This window comes from Aythya ferina (genome assembly GCF_964211825.1).
Source record: "Aythya ferina genome assembly, chromosome: 13".
Lineage (NCBI taxonomy): Eukaryota > Metazoa > Chordata > Aves > Anseriformes > Anatidae > Aythya > Aythya ferina.
Window position 1 is genome coordinate 2,437,018 of NC_140311.1, and position 16,026 is coordinate 2,453,043.

The window sequence follows — 16,026 nt, forward strand, 5'->3', positions numbered from 1 at the left end:
AAGAAAAGCAGTAATCCTGATGATTTCTGGTGAAAAGTGGTATGCACTTGGACTCAAAAACTTTCTTTCAAATCCTCACAAGATAGGAACATGTCAGAAAGAAGAGGAAAAAAAATAGAAAAACCACCACAAAGTATTGTTCCCTACACTAGTGAGCAATGCACAAGAAAAGATGGTATGTTTTTATATGGTTCATTTTGGGGATAAATTTGAAAATGTAACAGAGAAAAGCACAGAAGTAACACAGGTAATATAGCATCCTGTCAGTTGTAAGACTTATCGCAGTGTCTATAGATTATGGCATGCCAGACTGCACAAAAATCCATTAAAAAATCAATTTGGATGTTTCCTGCATGATTATCTCTCCCCTGTTTATTAAATAAAATAAAAAAATAAAAAAGTAAGTGTATCAGTGTTACAGCTTCTTCTGAAGATCTTGTAGTTCTTCAATTATCTGCATTTAATTTTCCCCTCTCAATATTCGTTGCATGGGCTCTGTTGTAGGATGAGGAAATAACAGGACTGAATGTAAAACTGATATTTGAATTAGATGCTGTGGGAGAGGAAGAATATTTGCTTGCTTAGTGTCTTCCATCATCTTATCTAGCTTGTGTGAGATCTAATAACTAACAGAAAACCGGTCCACGGTATCAGCAATTCTATAGTGGGTAAAGGCAGTGCTGATGGAAGAGCTAATCCAAGCTGACATTAATAAGGGCAAGCAACTGTACAGCACACAAACGACAGTGTGATCCCGTGTTGTGCCCTCTGCCACGTGCAAAGGATGCCTGCAGAGGAACAACCAAGGGAAGAGCTGTGACATGCACTGGCAAGCCAAGTCAGGACAACACAGAGTAGCGTGCATCAGCAGTCACAGGTATGAGCCTCTTGTAAGAAAACTTTACCTAGTAAAACCATAAAGCCCAGACTGCTCCTCATTGTATGGCTGCCCACTACAGCCACAGGCTCAGCTACACAGCTATGTGCTACCATATTTTAGCCATACCTTTGCTTCTATTTAAGAAGGAATCATCTCTGCTAAAAGATGTAAATCGAGCACAGCTTGCAGAAATATGAACCTACCCCTTACTAGCCACCAGCCTTCAAAGAATACATTACTCATCTATGACCTTGTCTTCAAGATTTGAAGACGAATAAATTGACAGATTACCTGGTAATTATTTTGGTTTTGTGACAGCCTCAGTTGACTTGAAGATGTAAAATGAGGAGAAAAAGTACTTCTTGATGGATTAGCACTGCTATATAATGTACTGGATGTTGTATGCAACGAGGTCCGTGCAGGCAAGTGGTAGTCTCTGTTATGATACAGAACATTGTCAGGCACGTCCCTGGCATTCACCAGCTGAGAACTACAGCTCACGTTTCTTCCTGGCCCCGACAAGGCTGCGCTTTGGTTCTCTACTCGAACAGAGCTGCTACTTTCACAGTATCTTGAATAGCTTTGTATTTGTGCTCCCATGGATGCTAGTTCTTCTTCTCTAGCATACTCGTCATCCACATCGCCAGTTTCCATCGCAATGGACAGACAGCTGCCTTCCCCCGAGCAGTGCTTCTGTGCCGTGCTTCCTCCCACGATTCTTTGAGGTTGATCTGTAACCGCCAGAGAAAACACTTCACGAATTTCCAGGTTTTGCGTGCTACAAGAAGGGTCCCTAGTATTAGCCCTTTGTCCGGGGGGCACATGCGATGCAAGAGCTGCATGTTCCGGTTTTTGTAACCTTTGACATCCCACGGGTTCAGCTTTACAAGGTCTGTGGCATATCATCGGTTTCTGAGGTAACACCAACTCTGCGGTCTGCACTGAGGAGCCACCATAGCTCTTTTTAGTGTGGCTATAAATGGAGTTCGCAGAATTCAGTACGCTTGTTTGTCTAGATAAAATAATAGTCTTTTCCCCTACTAATAGGGAAGCATTTTTACAGTGTGGTACTTGTCGTCCTATAGGGATGTGCTGCTGCTGAAAGTCTGTGTCATTTTTTCCCGAGAGTCTTGGAATAGAGGTTTTGTGTATTTCTGCCATTGAAGCATTTGTCTGCTTGGTGGATCCTTGCCTACTGGATGAGCTAGCAGGACTGTATATACCAGTAACTATTACATCGTTATTAGAAGAGGTCCAAGAAGACTGCTGACTTTGGGATCGAGCAATATTTACCACATTTCTAACTGCTGCTTCTGGAGGTACTGAGGGAGTAGTAGGGGCAGTCCCTGGGGGAGTGCCTCCAGATTCTACAGCACTCTTGCTGCTCATCTTCCTTCTTTTATTGCCAACCCACGTCTGCAAACAACAAACAACAACGACAACAAACACAAAACAAAGCATTAAATAAGCAGAAAAAAATAGGCATTTTTTTAATCTTTAAGCAGATCTGATGAAATGTTAAGTGTTCGAGTTGAGACCTAAGTTTACAAGCCTGTAAGTCGTTTACTGATTATGCAGAGTCTGAACAATGCAGGGTGGAAATCCATGTCTCTCATGCTTGGGATTCACACAGTAATACACATGAGAATCCCAGTCTCAATCCCAAATCCCTAGTTTCTCAAAAACCCTAATAGACTCTATCATGCCTCCTATCCCAAAGTTATCCTTAAGATTTATTTCATTGTGGAACCCCTGTGATGAGTTCCCCTGAATTTTAGTTTTTATATTCAGCACATTGGGATCCCAAACCATTGTTGAAATACATGGAAAAACTTCTAAAAGAAGTAAGATTCCTCAAACAAATAACTTGACAGACTCAATTTTCAATACTGCCTTGAACAGAATCTGCCAATTCTTTATTTTAGATGAGAGGAAGAAAACAAGAACAGGAACTACTCTTTCTGTTAGAAAATGATAAAACGATTTTGTGAAGTATTTAAACCTAAGGACTAATTCCTCTTCTGCCAGCTACATAAGTCAAGATCTGATGTCAAAAAGCTTTTGAGAGACAAGATTAGGACTACAGGGGTTGAATTCCAACAGAAATTTCCTATTAGGACATTTCTGAAAGTGACAATGACAATATATGGACTAATGTAAAAGACAACATTCCTTTTTTCAGGTAGGTATTTTTTCCCCTGCTATGGGGGTTATACACACAACAAAATATGCTGCTGTTTATTTTAAATAGACAGGAAAGCCTGTCCTGCAAGTAATAAATTAAAATACAGCTAAAAGAACTTAAGGGGAAATATTAACTTCAGTGTTTCAAGATAAAGAGAATTAATCTGGTGGAAGCATCAGCTCTAGCACTGGAAGCATAAGCACTGCATAACTGCTCCTGGGAACTTACAGGATCAGTGAGACAAGACTTGCTAAATTCTGTCACCACACGACATTTGTACTGAACGTGACAGCAAAAGGGAATAAGACACAAGCACCAAAGAATTAAAAAATAAGCTTTTGCATCAGCTTATGTTGGTTACTGAAAAGAATCAGATATGCATATATAAATATGGTGAAACAGTTTTCTGTACCACTATGGATATCATCTGCTGCACATCTAAAACCAAACCAACACAAGATCTCAACACTGAGCAAGCCAAACCAGTTGATGTAATCAATAAACCACCTCACCCCACAAGAAGCAACTGCACCGAGTACCTATCTTGGATTTCCATCTCATCGCATGAAAGCAGGCAAGCTTTCTTCACATACTGACACCTACTAAGGAAGTAAATAGATTTTCTACAGCAAAATATGCACTCCTGTCATACAGAAATATCTTGAAGTCTCCAATCCATTCTACTCATTTTCATTGTCGAATTTTACAAAATGCCTAATCTGAGGCATGATTCATTGCATGCAAAAAAACCCTCAGTTACTAGTGATAGAATTTAGCTTCACAAAACCAAGTGTAAATATACAAAATTACAGCCACAGGTCTCAAGTTACTGTCTTTTGTTGCATAAAACAAATTTAAATAATCGAATTTGTTTTTCATTTTTTCTTCTCAGTCAGTAAATTTTCAAGATAGAAATTATAACTAGAGACACTGCAAATTTGGGGCCAGGAAGATCCCCCACCCCTAACTTCTTCAACTGTATTAAACTAAAACCTGAAGTTTTTCTCACAACTTTCCTAAAAAGGAGTCAACAAAATAAAGAAATGCAAATAACTTACTAGTAGTACTATTCACTTGGGATTGAAGTAAAGTTTCATAAGACATCCCAAGTCAGATGTCCCCCTGCTCAGAGTCCCATTCTACTGATTCTGTCCCCAGGTTCTAGGTTCTTGCTCGCACCATATAACCTAAAGCACCCACCTGAATGATCTGTGGGTGTAACTCCCCAAAAGGGTATAACACATGCTCCTCAGCATTCGGTGATAACTACGAAAAATCGTCAGAGAACTTCAACAAGACATACTGCTTATACTTACTGCAAACACAAAAAGCAACCAAGAGTAGAAGTGTGCTAATATTAATGAACAAAAACATGCTATTCAAACCCTATACAGCTCAAATGCATCTCTATCAAATTTGAAGAGGGTTAAGTGATTTTCCCAGAACTAACATTTCCACATTTCCTAATTTTAAAAGGGAGAGGCATAGTTTATATATTGTGGTAAAAAAAAAAATCTGTAGATGTTTACACCAAATCATAAATTGGACTCTTCAATCCATCTAAAGATTAGAAAGACTGGATGTAGTTCTATGGGATAAGGCTATAGAAATCCCATTTTGGGAAATTATTTATCCGTAGAGTTATGGCTTCTCAATTATAACACACATTTAGGTAATTCATGTTTCTATTACAGTCTTATCTACAAGTGTCAGGTGCAACCTACGCATCACTTCGTTAGACACTGTACAAACTACTAATCCCTGTCCAACAGTCCTACAAAAAAAGAGGGGGGTGGGAATTCAGAGGCAGAAATGAGAGGTATGAAGAAGAGAAAGGTAAGATCATTGAAAGTATGACAAGTGCAGGACAAATACTCAGTCTGTTTCCATTGCGTTTCACGAGCAGGAAGAGTATATGGGTTGCAAAGAAGGGCACAATAAAGGAAGAGAACTAAAGAAAAAAGCTATGACACATTATTGCAGTAAGGGAAAGAGAAGAGGGAAGAGTAATAAGGTGGATAATGAATGAGGACTGCAAGCAGAGCAGACTAGCTGCCTCCTCTAGGTCCTTCAATCAGAATAAAAATAGAAAAATAGGCCCGACTGCATCATCAGCATCCAGATTCCTGTTACAACTGTTTGTCCCAGGGAGTCTGAATTTCTGGCTGACTTTCAGAACTTCCTGAGCTGAGAAAGTTAAGTTTAGTATTTCCAGAGCCTTTTGAGAGATGGGAATGAAGAATTAAGAGGCAGGAGGAGTTGTCAGTTTCAGTATACCCCAGGCAGATATCTAAGAACTAGACTGGTCTTTCTTCTTGCTCCTTTATGCCCAGTGTCACAGTAACTCCTAGCTCCACTCCCACTGTTATTTTTTCAGTTAATGTTTCATGATTTCTATTTCTGCTCTAAGACAACAGCCATTTTATTGTCTAGAGTTTCATAAAGACATTATTCTTTCCCTTCGCATTGAATTCATAGACTTTGGAAGAGCTCATGCTAGCACTATTGGCATTCTTCTTCTCTAAGACAAGAATGTACTCACTGCAAATAACCATGCGTGAGCATAATATTTATGATTGTGACATGGAATACAAATGTGGCAGTGTGTTAAAAAAAAGACTTCCACATTTTTTCCCAAATACATAAGGTTACAGAAATTGGTTTAACTAAGAATAGTTTCTTAATAACATGACCTTTCTTTGATACAATACATTGCACAAAGCTTCTATAGGGCAATTCTATTTGCAGTTTAATTAAAAAAAAAAAAAAAAAAAAGAACACAGCAAAATACAAACACAACACCATTAACAAAAGACAAAGAAAAATAACAAAATAAAAAAGAAACAAAACCAAAACAAACACTCCTTGTGCAATCCAGGCTCCTGCTTAATACAGCAACCATGTGATGACATTTCAGAGCAAACAGACTATAAACAGGCTCACTGAATAAAAACGAACATTATACAAGCGTGAAGTCTGATTTAGAGACACGTATGGAGTTAAAGACTTCAGCCCTCTGAAGATATTTTATGTAAAGAAATGAACGTGTACAACTTTAACATACAAATTTGGAAGGCCTCAGTACTTACCCTGACTACACTGAAGTCCAGTTTAGTTTCTTGTGCACACTGTAATATGAGCTGAAAGCAATTTTTACTTTGATTTGTCATTCCATTTTCATAATAACGCTGTAATATCCTTTGTTGTTCTACAGTAAATACAGAACGCAGATTCATCTAAAAATAAAAGAAGATACTCTGAAAGTTGGAATAAAAACTGTAATGCTCGTAGAATGCACAGGCTCTTATTTATGCTTGTGGTAATGCTAAGTGCTGACATGTTTAAGGAATCCTTTACCCATACTTTTACTTACTTTTACTTTCAAAAAAACTGAAAAGACAATACTGTTACAGTCAGCATTAGTGACTCCTTTGTGAGGGACTCAAGTTGAGCAGGTGAGCTACATGTTTGGAACAACACTGACAGCCTTTCATAAGCAAGTATTACATTGAATCGCTAAGCCCAAGAGCCTCTGGTTTCAGACAAAGAAAAAAGTTTGTCACTTGAAAAAAGGAAAAGAAAGGCATTAGGCAAAACAGAGTAACACCAGCTGCTCCAACAATATTGGCAGATTTGTGTCCCCTCCCCTACCACAAAAAAAAAAAAAAAAAGAGACAATCTGAGATAAAAGGAAGGTTACAGTCTGGCACGAGTAGTTTCCACCGCCTCTGACTTCAGCAGATCCTACACTCCATTATGGCTGGTCAATCCCACTCCTCCTGCTGCGTCAGCATGCGCACTTTGCAGCTGCAAGGTTGAAAAGATCAAGGACCAGGACTGAAGACCAACTCAAAAGACAAAAACAAAAAAGCAAACAGAAAGGCTCTGGGGGTTCAGTCCAGCCCACCGCAATGCTAACACAGTAATATTAACACAAAGGAGGGACCACAGAAACCACAGCCTGCATTTGGAAAGGTGAAAGATACCATGAAACTGTACCCTAAAGTAATACTTTTTTATTATTTTTTTTTTTAAAAAGAATGCTTAAGGGTTGTTTTACAGTGGTATAAACCAGTGTTGGATGCTGAACAGAGCCCAGTGCCACAGCCCTCAGGAAGCCCTCCTGCTTCATGGCTTTATCCAAAGCGGCACCAAGTTTTCCAGCCCACTCAGCCAGAACCAAGAGACCCCCCCTGCTCCCTCCAGAGCTCATGGGAACCTGGCAGCACTTTCAGGCCTTGCCTCCAGCACTTGGTTTCCCCATGAGAGACCCCGTGTAGCCGCACAGGGCCCAGGCCATGAGGGGCAGCTGCCCCAGGAGCGTGCCCACAGCCCCCAGGCTCCATGGTGAGGGTGCTGAGGCGGCCTATTCGGCTGTGGCCTGGTGGAAGCATCAGGCCAGGCACAGCCTCCTTACGTGTGAAATTCACACCCGGGACTGCAAAAGGCAGACAGCAGGCAGCTGGATGTTGCCAAGTGCGAGCAAATTACTACTGAAGGGACTCTGTACCAGCAAAGTTGGGTTTCACACTTGCTATGTGCTCTGCACAGGCAAATAACATACAATCCCTTGGCTATCCAGCTCCAATCAGCGTTACCAAAACTGGTAGGAAAAGCCCCATCACCACAAGGTTTCCAAAATGGGGCTTTATTTTGTCTCACACAGAAAGCTGCCAGCTGAGACAAATCAAGCCGCTGTCCAGGAACAGTCTGCATCTGACTCAGTGCTTCAGAGAAGGGAAATGGCACCAGCCACAAGTTAGGTTTAATACTTTCAGTATTTACATAAAAATAACGCAGAACAAACTGAAGAGTAAGAAACCACACTGTCACCTTGCAGGAAAATAAAGCTATGGGGGGAACCCTTTGTAGCTACCAACTTTTAATTGTTGATTTTGGAAATCTCAGATGGAAAGGAGGAGAAGGGAAATATACACAATCTTCGCAGAACATCTAACAGCAAATAAAGAAAATCATTAAGGGGTCACGAGCAAGAGCAGACACCCAACACCTTTCATGTTATTAAGATAATTATGGTAGTTAATGGTAATGGACACTTGAGTTCCACAGGCCTCTAAAAAAAACACTGAACATGACAGGACAAGACCCAGTTTCTGTCCCAGTACCAGTGGTCCTGTTTTATTTAGCTGAGATCAGCACCCAAGAATGACCTCATCAGAAATAGTTATGAACCTTCTGTCTTTCCTGATGCTGAAGATGAAGCCTGTCATCCAATATACATCCAAAATACACATTGCATGACAGACTTCGCCTACCTCAACTGAGAAGAGGTCACAGTCTGGTTTGTTAAACATCGCATTTTTGTGGTTACCTTTCAAGTGCTTGGAAGTTACACCTGCCAACTAAAACATTGGTAAGATTCCGTAGCAACTTTTGCCTTCGAGTCTGATCAAGTACAGCTCGGAGTATCTGTGCAGAGGCAATCAGGATTGGATTTAAATAAAGAGATTGCAGGACACTACCGATACAGTTACGGAAGCTGAGTCATAACTTTATTGTTAGAATGTAAGCTCAACTTTCAAAGGAGCAAGTAAGAATTTGTTAATGCTTTTTGCATTTTATACTGAACCCGAGGTCAACAAAGAGCTCTGTACTGCCTCCCACTGCCCAACCCATCCACATACATTTACCAAAACTACAGAAAGGACAAGAAAATACTCTTATTTCCAGTTCCAACTGATAAAAAAAACCTCACTAGCTATCCTGCTCTGTAAGACAACCTTATTCATTCTGTTCTGCCAATTAATTCATGGAATATCCCAAGTTGGAATGGACCCACGAGGATCATTGAGTCCAACCCCTGGCCCCACACAGGACCACCCAAATCCCACGTGTCTGAGAGCGGTGTCCAAACACTCCTCGAATATCCAGCAGGCTTGGTGCTGTGACTGGGGGACAGGCAGCCTGTTCAAGGAAGTTTTTAAAAACTGTCTGTTATCAGGCACAACAAAAATGTAGGGCTAAATAGCAGAACAGTGGGCTTATGCCAGCAGCTGTACCTGCCCAACAGAAAATGAGGTTCAACTTCTACCCAAAGCCAACTGACCAATTTTGTGGTATTCCACTGCAGCATTTCTCTCACACCCCACAATACTGTCACCTAAACTACAGTAGTTCAGCATAACACCATCAATAACAAGAAGATGTTAAGCTCTAGAGTGTACAAAGGATAGGTAACCTCAACGTACAGCACTGATGTCTGGGATGAAGCCCAAGAAACCCATCCTGCCCCTCAGGAAGCTGCAGTGGTTTTTGCTATTTGGATTGCAGATGTAGCAAACCTCACAAGATGTTCATAGCTGGGCAGGAAATGCAACTTCTTGTGAAGATCTCAGATTATAAAGAACAAGAGGAAGGAAATCAGGAATCACCTTAATTTCAGATGGTAAATTGTTGGGCTTTTTTTTTTTTTTTGGTTTGTTTGTTTCTTTGCTTGTTTTAATTGCCCACATAGTTTCTAATTAGGAATAAGAAATCACAAGGTTATTACTACTATTTCTACTACGACTAACAGTAAACTTCCAAGCATTCTACCTCAATAGCATAGGACAAAACTTGCATGCTGTCTTCACACAAGTGTGCAGGACATTTAGCAGTATTTCTTCTCTTGCATGCTTAAAAATACAACACCACACTGATAGCACATTATCTGTAAAGTCTAGATGGAAATCAGTTTGCTATCAGCAGTTCTTAAGCACTTACTTAGGGTATCCTGTGCTGAATAACCCAATTACTGAATGTTTGGACACTCCATTAGAAAGCCATATATACTCCCAAAGCACCAAACTGACAGCAAGGTGAGCAGTGCACTTGATAAAGCAGAAGGGAGGTTTAGACTAGATAATGGGAAGAAATTCTTCACTCTGAGGGCGGTGAGGCCGTGGCTCAGGCTACCCAGAGGAGCTGTGGGTGCCCCATCCCGGGCAGTGCCCAAGGCCAGGCTGGGTGGGATTTGGGCAGCCTGGGCTGGCAGGAGGGGTCCCTGCCCATGGCACTGGGGACTGGGTGGGCTATAAGGTTACTTCCAAACCAATCCGTGATGGTCATGTTAATTCACAAGGTGTTGCCTCTGCACATCCCATTTCACAGGCAGGTTTTGCTTATTCCCATACTTGTCAAACCTACCATTTACCTACACTGACTACATTGAGCATCCGCAAAGGGAAAACGTGACTTGGAGACTACAACCATACAAGGTATATTCATCAAAGTATTACACTGAGGCTTTTTGGAGAAGTATTACTGATTTTGCATCGGTTTCTGTAGCTGTTCAGAACTGGGTATTAATTCTTGCACTTCGACACTGGAGATCCCCGGCTGCCAGTGGAAATATCCACAGACTGGAGATAACTTACAAAGTGCTGACGTCGCTAAGCAGTAATGCAGCCCCATTAGTATCGAGGTAATCAGAAGTTGATACGCCTTCACAATGAACTCAGTATCATTCAGGGGAATCTCAGTAACTTCAAAGGCAATAATCTCCTTTTCCCAAATCGTGTATCCACAAAGCACTCCGGTTTCTTCAGATTTCTCACCTTTATCCTGAACCTCAGACTCCGAGTTAGAAATCCACCTGGATTCTTATCAGGATTTAATTTTTAATGTTTGACTTGCCAAGCTTAGAAAACACACATTGGAGCTTTTCAGAAAAATGGGTGTACTGCTGGTGGGCAATACATTGGAACTGAAGAGAGACTGTTACAGAATTCAGTAACATTTGTTAAATTCAGGCAAAGCAGTAAGTAAAGCGAAATTCCATGAACCTTCAGAAAAAGGTAGGGGTAACAAAGCAGTATTTTTGAAGACTCAACATCCACCTGCTCTGCTAATAAAATAAGGCAGCTTCGGCACATATTTTCATGTCTAAGTGACAGTGCTGAGAACAACCTATGACAAGTTTAAAAACAGGTTTCCTCTAAGTATTTCCTTCACAATTGCTGTGTGTCCTAAGCCAACACACATCATTCGGCTTCCCAGGCTGGTTGTCTCCCACTCCTCAGTCTTTGGTGAACCCATCAAGATAAAGATGTTAACCCTCACTCCCCTTCTAAACTTCTAAACTGAAAGCTAATTGAAAAAAATAATAAAATAAAATAATAAAAAAAAATATATATATATATACATATAATAGCACCAGAAGAACCCCTTCTCTATATGCAGCAGTTAGGCAGATGTAAACAGCCCAAGTGCTGAAGTCAGACCCTGGGGATCTCAGGCTCGTGAGAGGTAAGGACCATGATGGGAACTCCATGCCCTTCAGTTTCTCCAAGACTGCTGAATACGAGCCTCAGGAAGGACGATCCTACTAACACACTTCAGCCTGTCACACTGGCTCCTCGTCAGATGAGATCAAGGTTATTCTTACAGCTGAACTTCTTTAGACAGCATTTGAGCAACTTTTCCCAAAGTATCCTTCTTTTTTCCCTTTCTGTGGCAAGAGAGCACAAGGGAAGAAGGGAGAATTAAAGCCAAGCTGGCTCCTGAAGTTTGCTTCATGCAACTTTGCATTTGCTTTATGAAACACGTACTTAACGTAATGACGATCCCACAGTTTGCCACAACTGCCTAGTTCTTCCGCTCTAGCTGCTTTATTCAGCTTCCAGAATTAAAAATCTCTCCAGGGAGACCTGGTGAAGCCCAGAGATGTATTTTTAGAAACTACTGAAGACAACTTGGTGTCAAGGAGCATCACAAGAGAAGGAACAACCATAAGAAAAAGGGAATATTCCTGTACTGATGATTCCTTATTAAAAAAAAAAAAAAGAAAAGTGCTCCACAATGACTACTTGAAAGGTCTGGGGGAAAAAGTAAATGGAAAAAGAGAAGCAGCAGCAGAGGGAAAAAAATAAATCTGTCTGTGGTCTAAAGTGAGTCTACGATGTGTAGCATTACAGACATCAAAAAGTCTGGGAATGTTAAGATTGCTGAGCCAAGTAAACTTACTTACAAGGTAAGTCTCTGTAAGATGCTGCGTTAAAAATACCCATACATTTGAAAGATGTGAAATAAAAATTTAAGGATATCCCTCTCGTTCCAAGCTGTAACAGAAATCAGTCCTGGAGTTGAAATCACATCACACTTAAGAAGATTTTTACACAGAGAACGAGCCACTGTAACTGTGTAAAATTATTTTACACTATAAACCATTATAAAACTGTCAGGGATTAACACAGGGGTAAAAGGGAACAAGCAGGGTTGTTTTGTGTTTTGTTTTTTAACCTCAGCACCATACAAGAATTTGTTTGGTGAAAAAAAAAAAGTCCTCTTGTAAAAGCCTCTAAGCCTACTGCTCTTCTAGTCTGCCCATCCTCAACAGGCGCAGTAAGAAAATCAGCACGTTCCTCATTTCAATTTTTCTTTCCATCCACAGAACTCCAGTGGTACAAAATAACAAGACTCAGTGCCAATACAAACCCGAGACAAAACTGCGACTATAATAAGGAAGCTATTACATACATAAATAAAACAAGACCACGGCAGAAACACTATTAGCTACAGCTTTAGAAACCTGACCTGAACTAGCAATCAGTTCATTCACTTTCCATGTCTGGTAAAAACTGAGTTTTTTCACACATCCCAAGTGGAAAGTTAAGAAACAAAATAAAAACACAATAATGAATTCCCCCCAATCACACAGCGTGCATGAAGGTAGCAGGGGATTAATCCCATGGTTAATCCCCTGAAGGTGCAGGTTGCTGGTCCTTTCCCATGCAGGCTGTCAGCGCGGCAGATCACGCTGATCCATGGGTGAGTGTAATACGCTGCCTGTCCCATGAAGCTACTTCTAAGTCTCTGTGACTTACAGCACCAGGTACAGCATTTGCAATCTAGTATAATTAAAGTTCTGCTTATAAAACTCAGCCCTTGCTCAGGGACAAACGAGCTCTCAGAAACTTGGTAACAGCATGACCTATGGCATCTGCTTCGCAGGTTTATGCATCTCACCTAACTTTATGCATGCTGATGAGACTTCTGGCCTCAGCTGCATCAGCCCCGTTTTAACTTAACCAGGTACAGCAGCGTTTGTAAGGCCCTTGTCAGCAAAAAGGAGTCAGTTTTACCCTGGGGACATCAACTGCTTCAGTACTCCAGTTTGGAGGGTGTTGGGACTACTTTTGGCTGCCACTTAGTAAAAACTTTGTAAGGTGCGGGGCTTTTTGGGGAGACCTCATGGATTATTATTTGCACACTCCAGTATTATTTGTGTAGGTTTGGGTGGGTTATTTCTAGTAAGCCTACGAACGAGAGCACGAAAGGCCCTTGCAGCACTAACTTGGAAAACTGCACTAAACCCAGGGCACAATCAAAGACGGTTTTATTCCAAGCTTTATTCCCAGTCTGAAGGACACCACACTCGATGCGGGGCACCGATCCCCTCAGTGCTTGCCTCAAACCAACATCCCCGCCAGCCGAGGCCCCCCCTCAGGCCGGGCCCGCGAAGCCCTAGCAACGCGCCCGGGCGGCGGGGAGGGGGAGACGCGCTCTGTGCGCATGCGCCCAGCCCGCCCCGAGGCCGCGCCGCGCACGCCCGCCCGCCCGCCCTCCCTCCCCCCGCTGACGCAGCGCATGCGCACGCGGCCCCCCCCGGCGGCGCGGCGGCTGCGGGCCCGCCGGGAGGGAGGCGCAGCGCGCGTGCGCGCCCGAGGCGGCTCCGCGCGCGCCAGCCCGCGCGGCGCCCCCCCGCGCGCACTCTCTCCCCCCCCCCCCCCCCCTTCTCCCGCCGGCCCCGCGCCGCCTCCCGCCCGCCCGCCCCGGCCGCGGAGCCCCCGGCGGGTCCCGGGCCGCCCCCCTCCCCTCATTGCCCGCCGCCCCCCCCGGGGCGTTGCCCGGCCGCCGGCCCCTCGGCGGGCTCACCGTGCTGCGCGGGGCTGCGGCTGCAGGCGGCCGGGGCTGGGCGGGTCCCGGCGTCACACAATGAAATCAGCGGCCCCGATCAGCCATTCTCAGCATGATCGTGACGTCAGCGCAGACAGCGGCCAATGGCGGCGCGAGATCAGCGCCGGCCGGGACAGCGCGCGCCCGCCCCCCGCCCCGGGGTGTGTGTGGGGGGGGGGGGCGCACGGCGGCCGGGGCGGGCTGCGCGGGCACGGCGCGGTGCGCGGGCACGGCGCGCGCGCACGGCGCCTGCGGCCTCGCCGCGGGCACGGCGGTGCCGAGTGCGTGAGGGGAGAGCCGGGCCCGGGGAGCTCGCAGAGCCCGCACCTGGCGCGGAGTCGCCTCACGGCCGGGCGGGCTCTGGGTGTCTCCAGAGATGGAGGCTCTCCCCCGGCAGCCCGTCCCAGCGCTCTGTCGCCTCACAGTGAAGTCTGAGGTGGATGTGAGGCCCCGGTGTGTGCGCCACAAAACCTCCTGGCACGCTGTGTGCCCGTCCTGAACAGTTCACACCACAAGTCCCTTCATGATCAGACACAGTTAATGTTGTGCCATGGTGTTGGGCCATCTGGGCTCATCCAACATCACTGTAGGGCTGAAACACAAGAATGTCACTGGAAGGCACAAGAAAAGCAGTCACTATTTCTGTATACTCAACTGATAATAAGTTATTAGTAGTGTTGAAAGACCTTAAAACCAATTTTTGACATACTCAACTTTCACCATCTCGCCTATGGGTTCCCACATAGCAGCAGGATGCGCTGCGTGTTCGCTCACTCACAGCTAAACCATGCCCTGCACGAGCAGCCTTTAGTAGGTGAATAGTAGTTTGTGTTCTGTCCGCATTTTAATTACATTTCCTCTGCCACATCGGAAAATCGATCAATCAATTAATAAAGCTTAATTTAGCTAAAGATTTTATGTTACTGATACTGTTTTCAGCCAAGTGCCAGACTTTACTTAGCTTTACCGCTTTATACAGCAGAAGATGGACCAAGGCAGCTGATGAGCCCCCAGGAATTCCCCCCAGTACAGCACATCTCCCCTGGGGCAGCTGCTGCCGACCGCTCTGTGCTTCCCACAGAAAGCCCATCCAAAAGCTGTGCTTTTTGGGAGCCCACCAGGAGGACCATGAACGGGCTGAGGCACGAAGGGGAGGTCCCCCAAGGCCTGTGCGCTGGCTCTCATTTTCTTCTCACGTTGTCTGGGGTTTGGGAAAAAAAATGGTTAAGACAGTCTCTCAAAAACCCTTTGAAAGAGCTAGCGATATTTGATAAAATGCAGCTTATTAAACTTTTTAAATGCTGAATAATAGAAAGTAATACTTCAAGGGCTCTTGTCTGACTAACAATGGGCTCACAGGTGCTCTTTCTACAGTTTATATCAAAAAGCCATAGAACCATTCTTGAAGGAGACATCAGCTGTGTACTTACCTTATCAAAGAATCTCATATGCAGACATGGGACCACATAAAAGATTTATGGATCACAGTAACAGGAATTTGTCTCAGTACAAAAGGTAAGACTGAGCTTAAGCAGAAAAGTCTATATTCAGCAAGGAGAAGAGGAAAGGAAAAAAGGATAGTTGAAAAAACACTGCAATGGTAGTGGTAGGAGTGGGGTAGAGGAGGTGCGCTCCATAATAACCAGGAATTACTTTAAAATATAGAGGAGTAAACTGAACATACAGGCTAAAAAAAGGCAGGAGACAGACAAGCAAGTCAAAGGGCTCCTGCTCTGAAAGTGCTGTATCTTGGGGATTTTGGCTCAGAACGTCACATCAATGCTTTTAGCAGAAAGCTTTAAAACCATGCGGTGCCTGCGGTGGCTGTTTACAGCAGCCGAGTGACAAGCTCCAAAAGAACTTCACGCTAGCTACTTCCTTCCCTGGTAGCGCCTCTCAGTGAGCCAAACCTTGAGGGAAAAGCTGTGACAGGATGAAATAAAACAAATATTCTGCTATTGCAACCAGATCCACATGCTTTCTCTTTCATTAATAACAGATTTAAATTAACAGAGGCTGGCAAATTGGTCCAGTGGTTTAAACAGTAGCCCGGGACATAAAAGGA

General features: G+C 43.7%; 1 protein-coding gene across 5 annotated transcripts in view; it reads right to left on the reverse strand.

The window, feature by feature from the left end:
• The window catches only part of HDX (highly divergent homeobox), a 47,163-nt gene extending 33,100 nt beyond the window's left edge, over window positions 1-14,063 (reverse strand). The window contains exons 1-4 of one of the 5 annotated variants that reach the window (XM_084534674.1): window positions 13,941-14,062; window positions 6,155-6,301; window positions 4,266-4,331; window positions 1,172-2,296 (exon numbers count right to left, since the gene is read on the reverse strand). In XM_084534674.1, coding sequence (XP_084390800.1) covers window positions 1,172-2,296; window positions 4,266-4,331; window positions 6,155-6,301 — 1,338 coding nt within the window. In that variant the 5' untranslated portion in view covers window positions 13,941-14,062. Of the gene's footprint in view, window positions 1-1,171; window positions 2,297-4,265; window positions 4,332-6,154; window positions 6,302-12,599; window positions 12,726-12,889; window positions 13,011-13,940 lie in introns of those variants that run through there. The other 4 variants (XM_084534676.1, XM_084534675.1, XM_084534678.1 and 1 more) reach the window with 4 other exon arrangements.
• Between the last annotated feature and the right edge of the window lie 1,963 nt (window positions 14,064-16,026).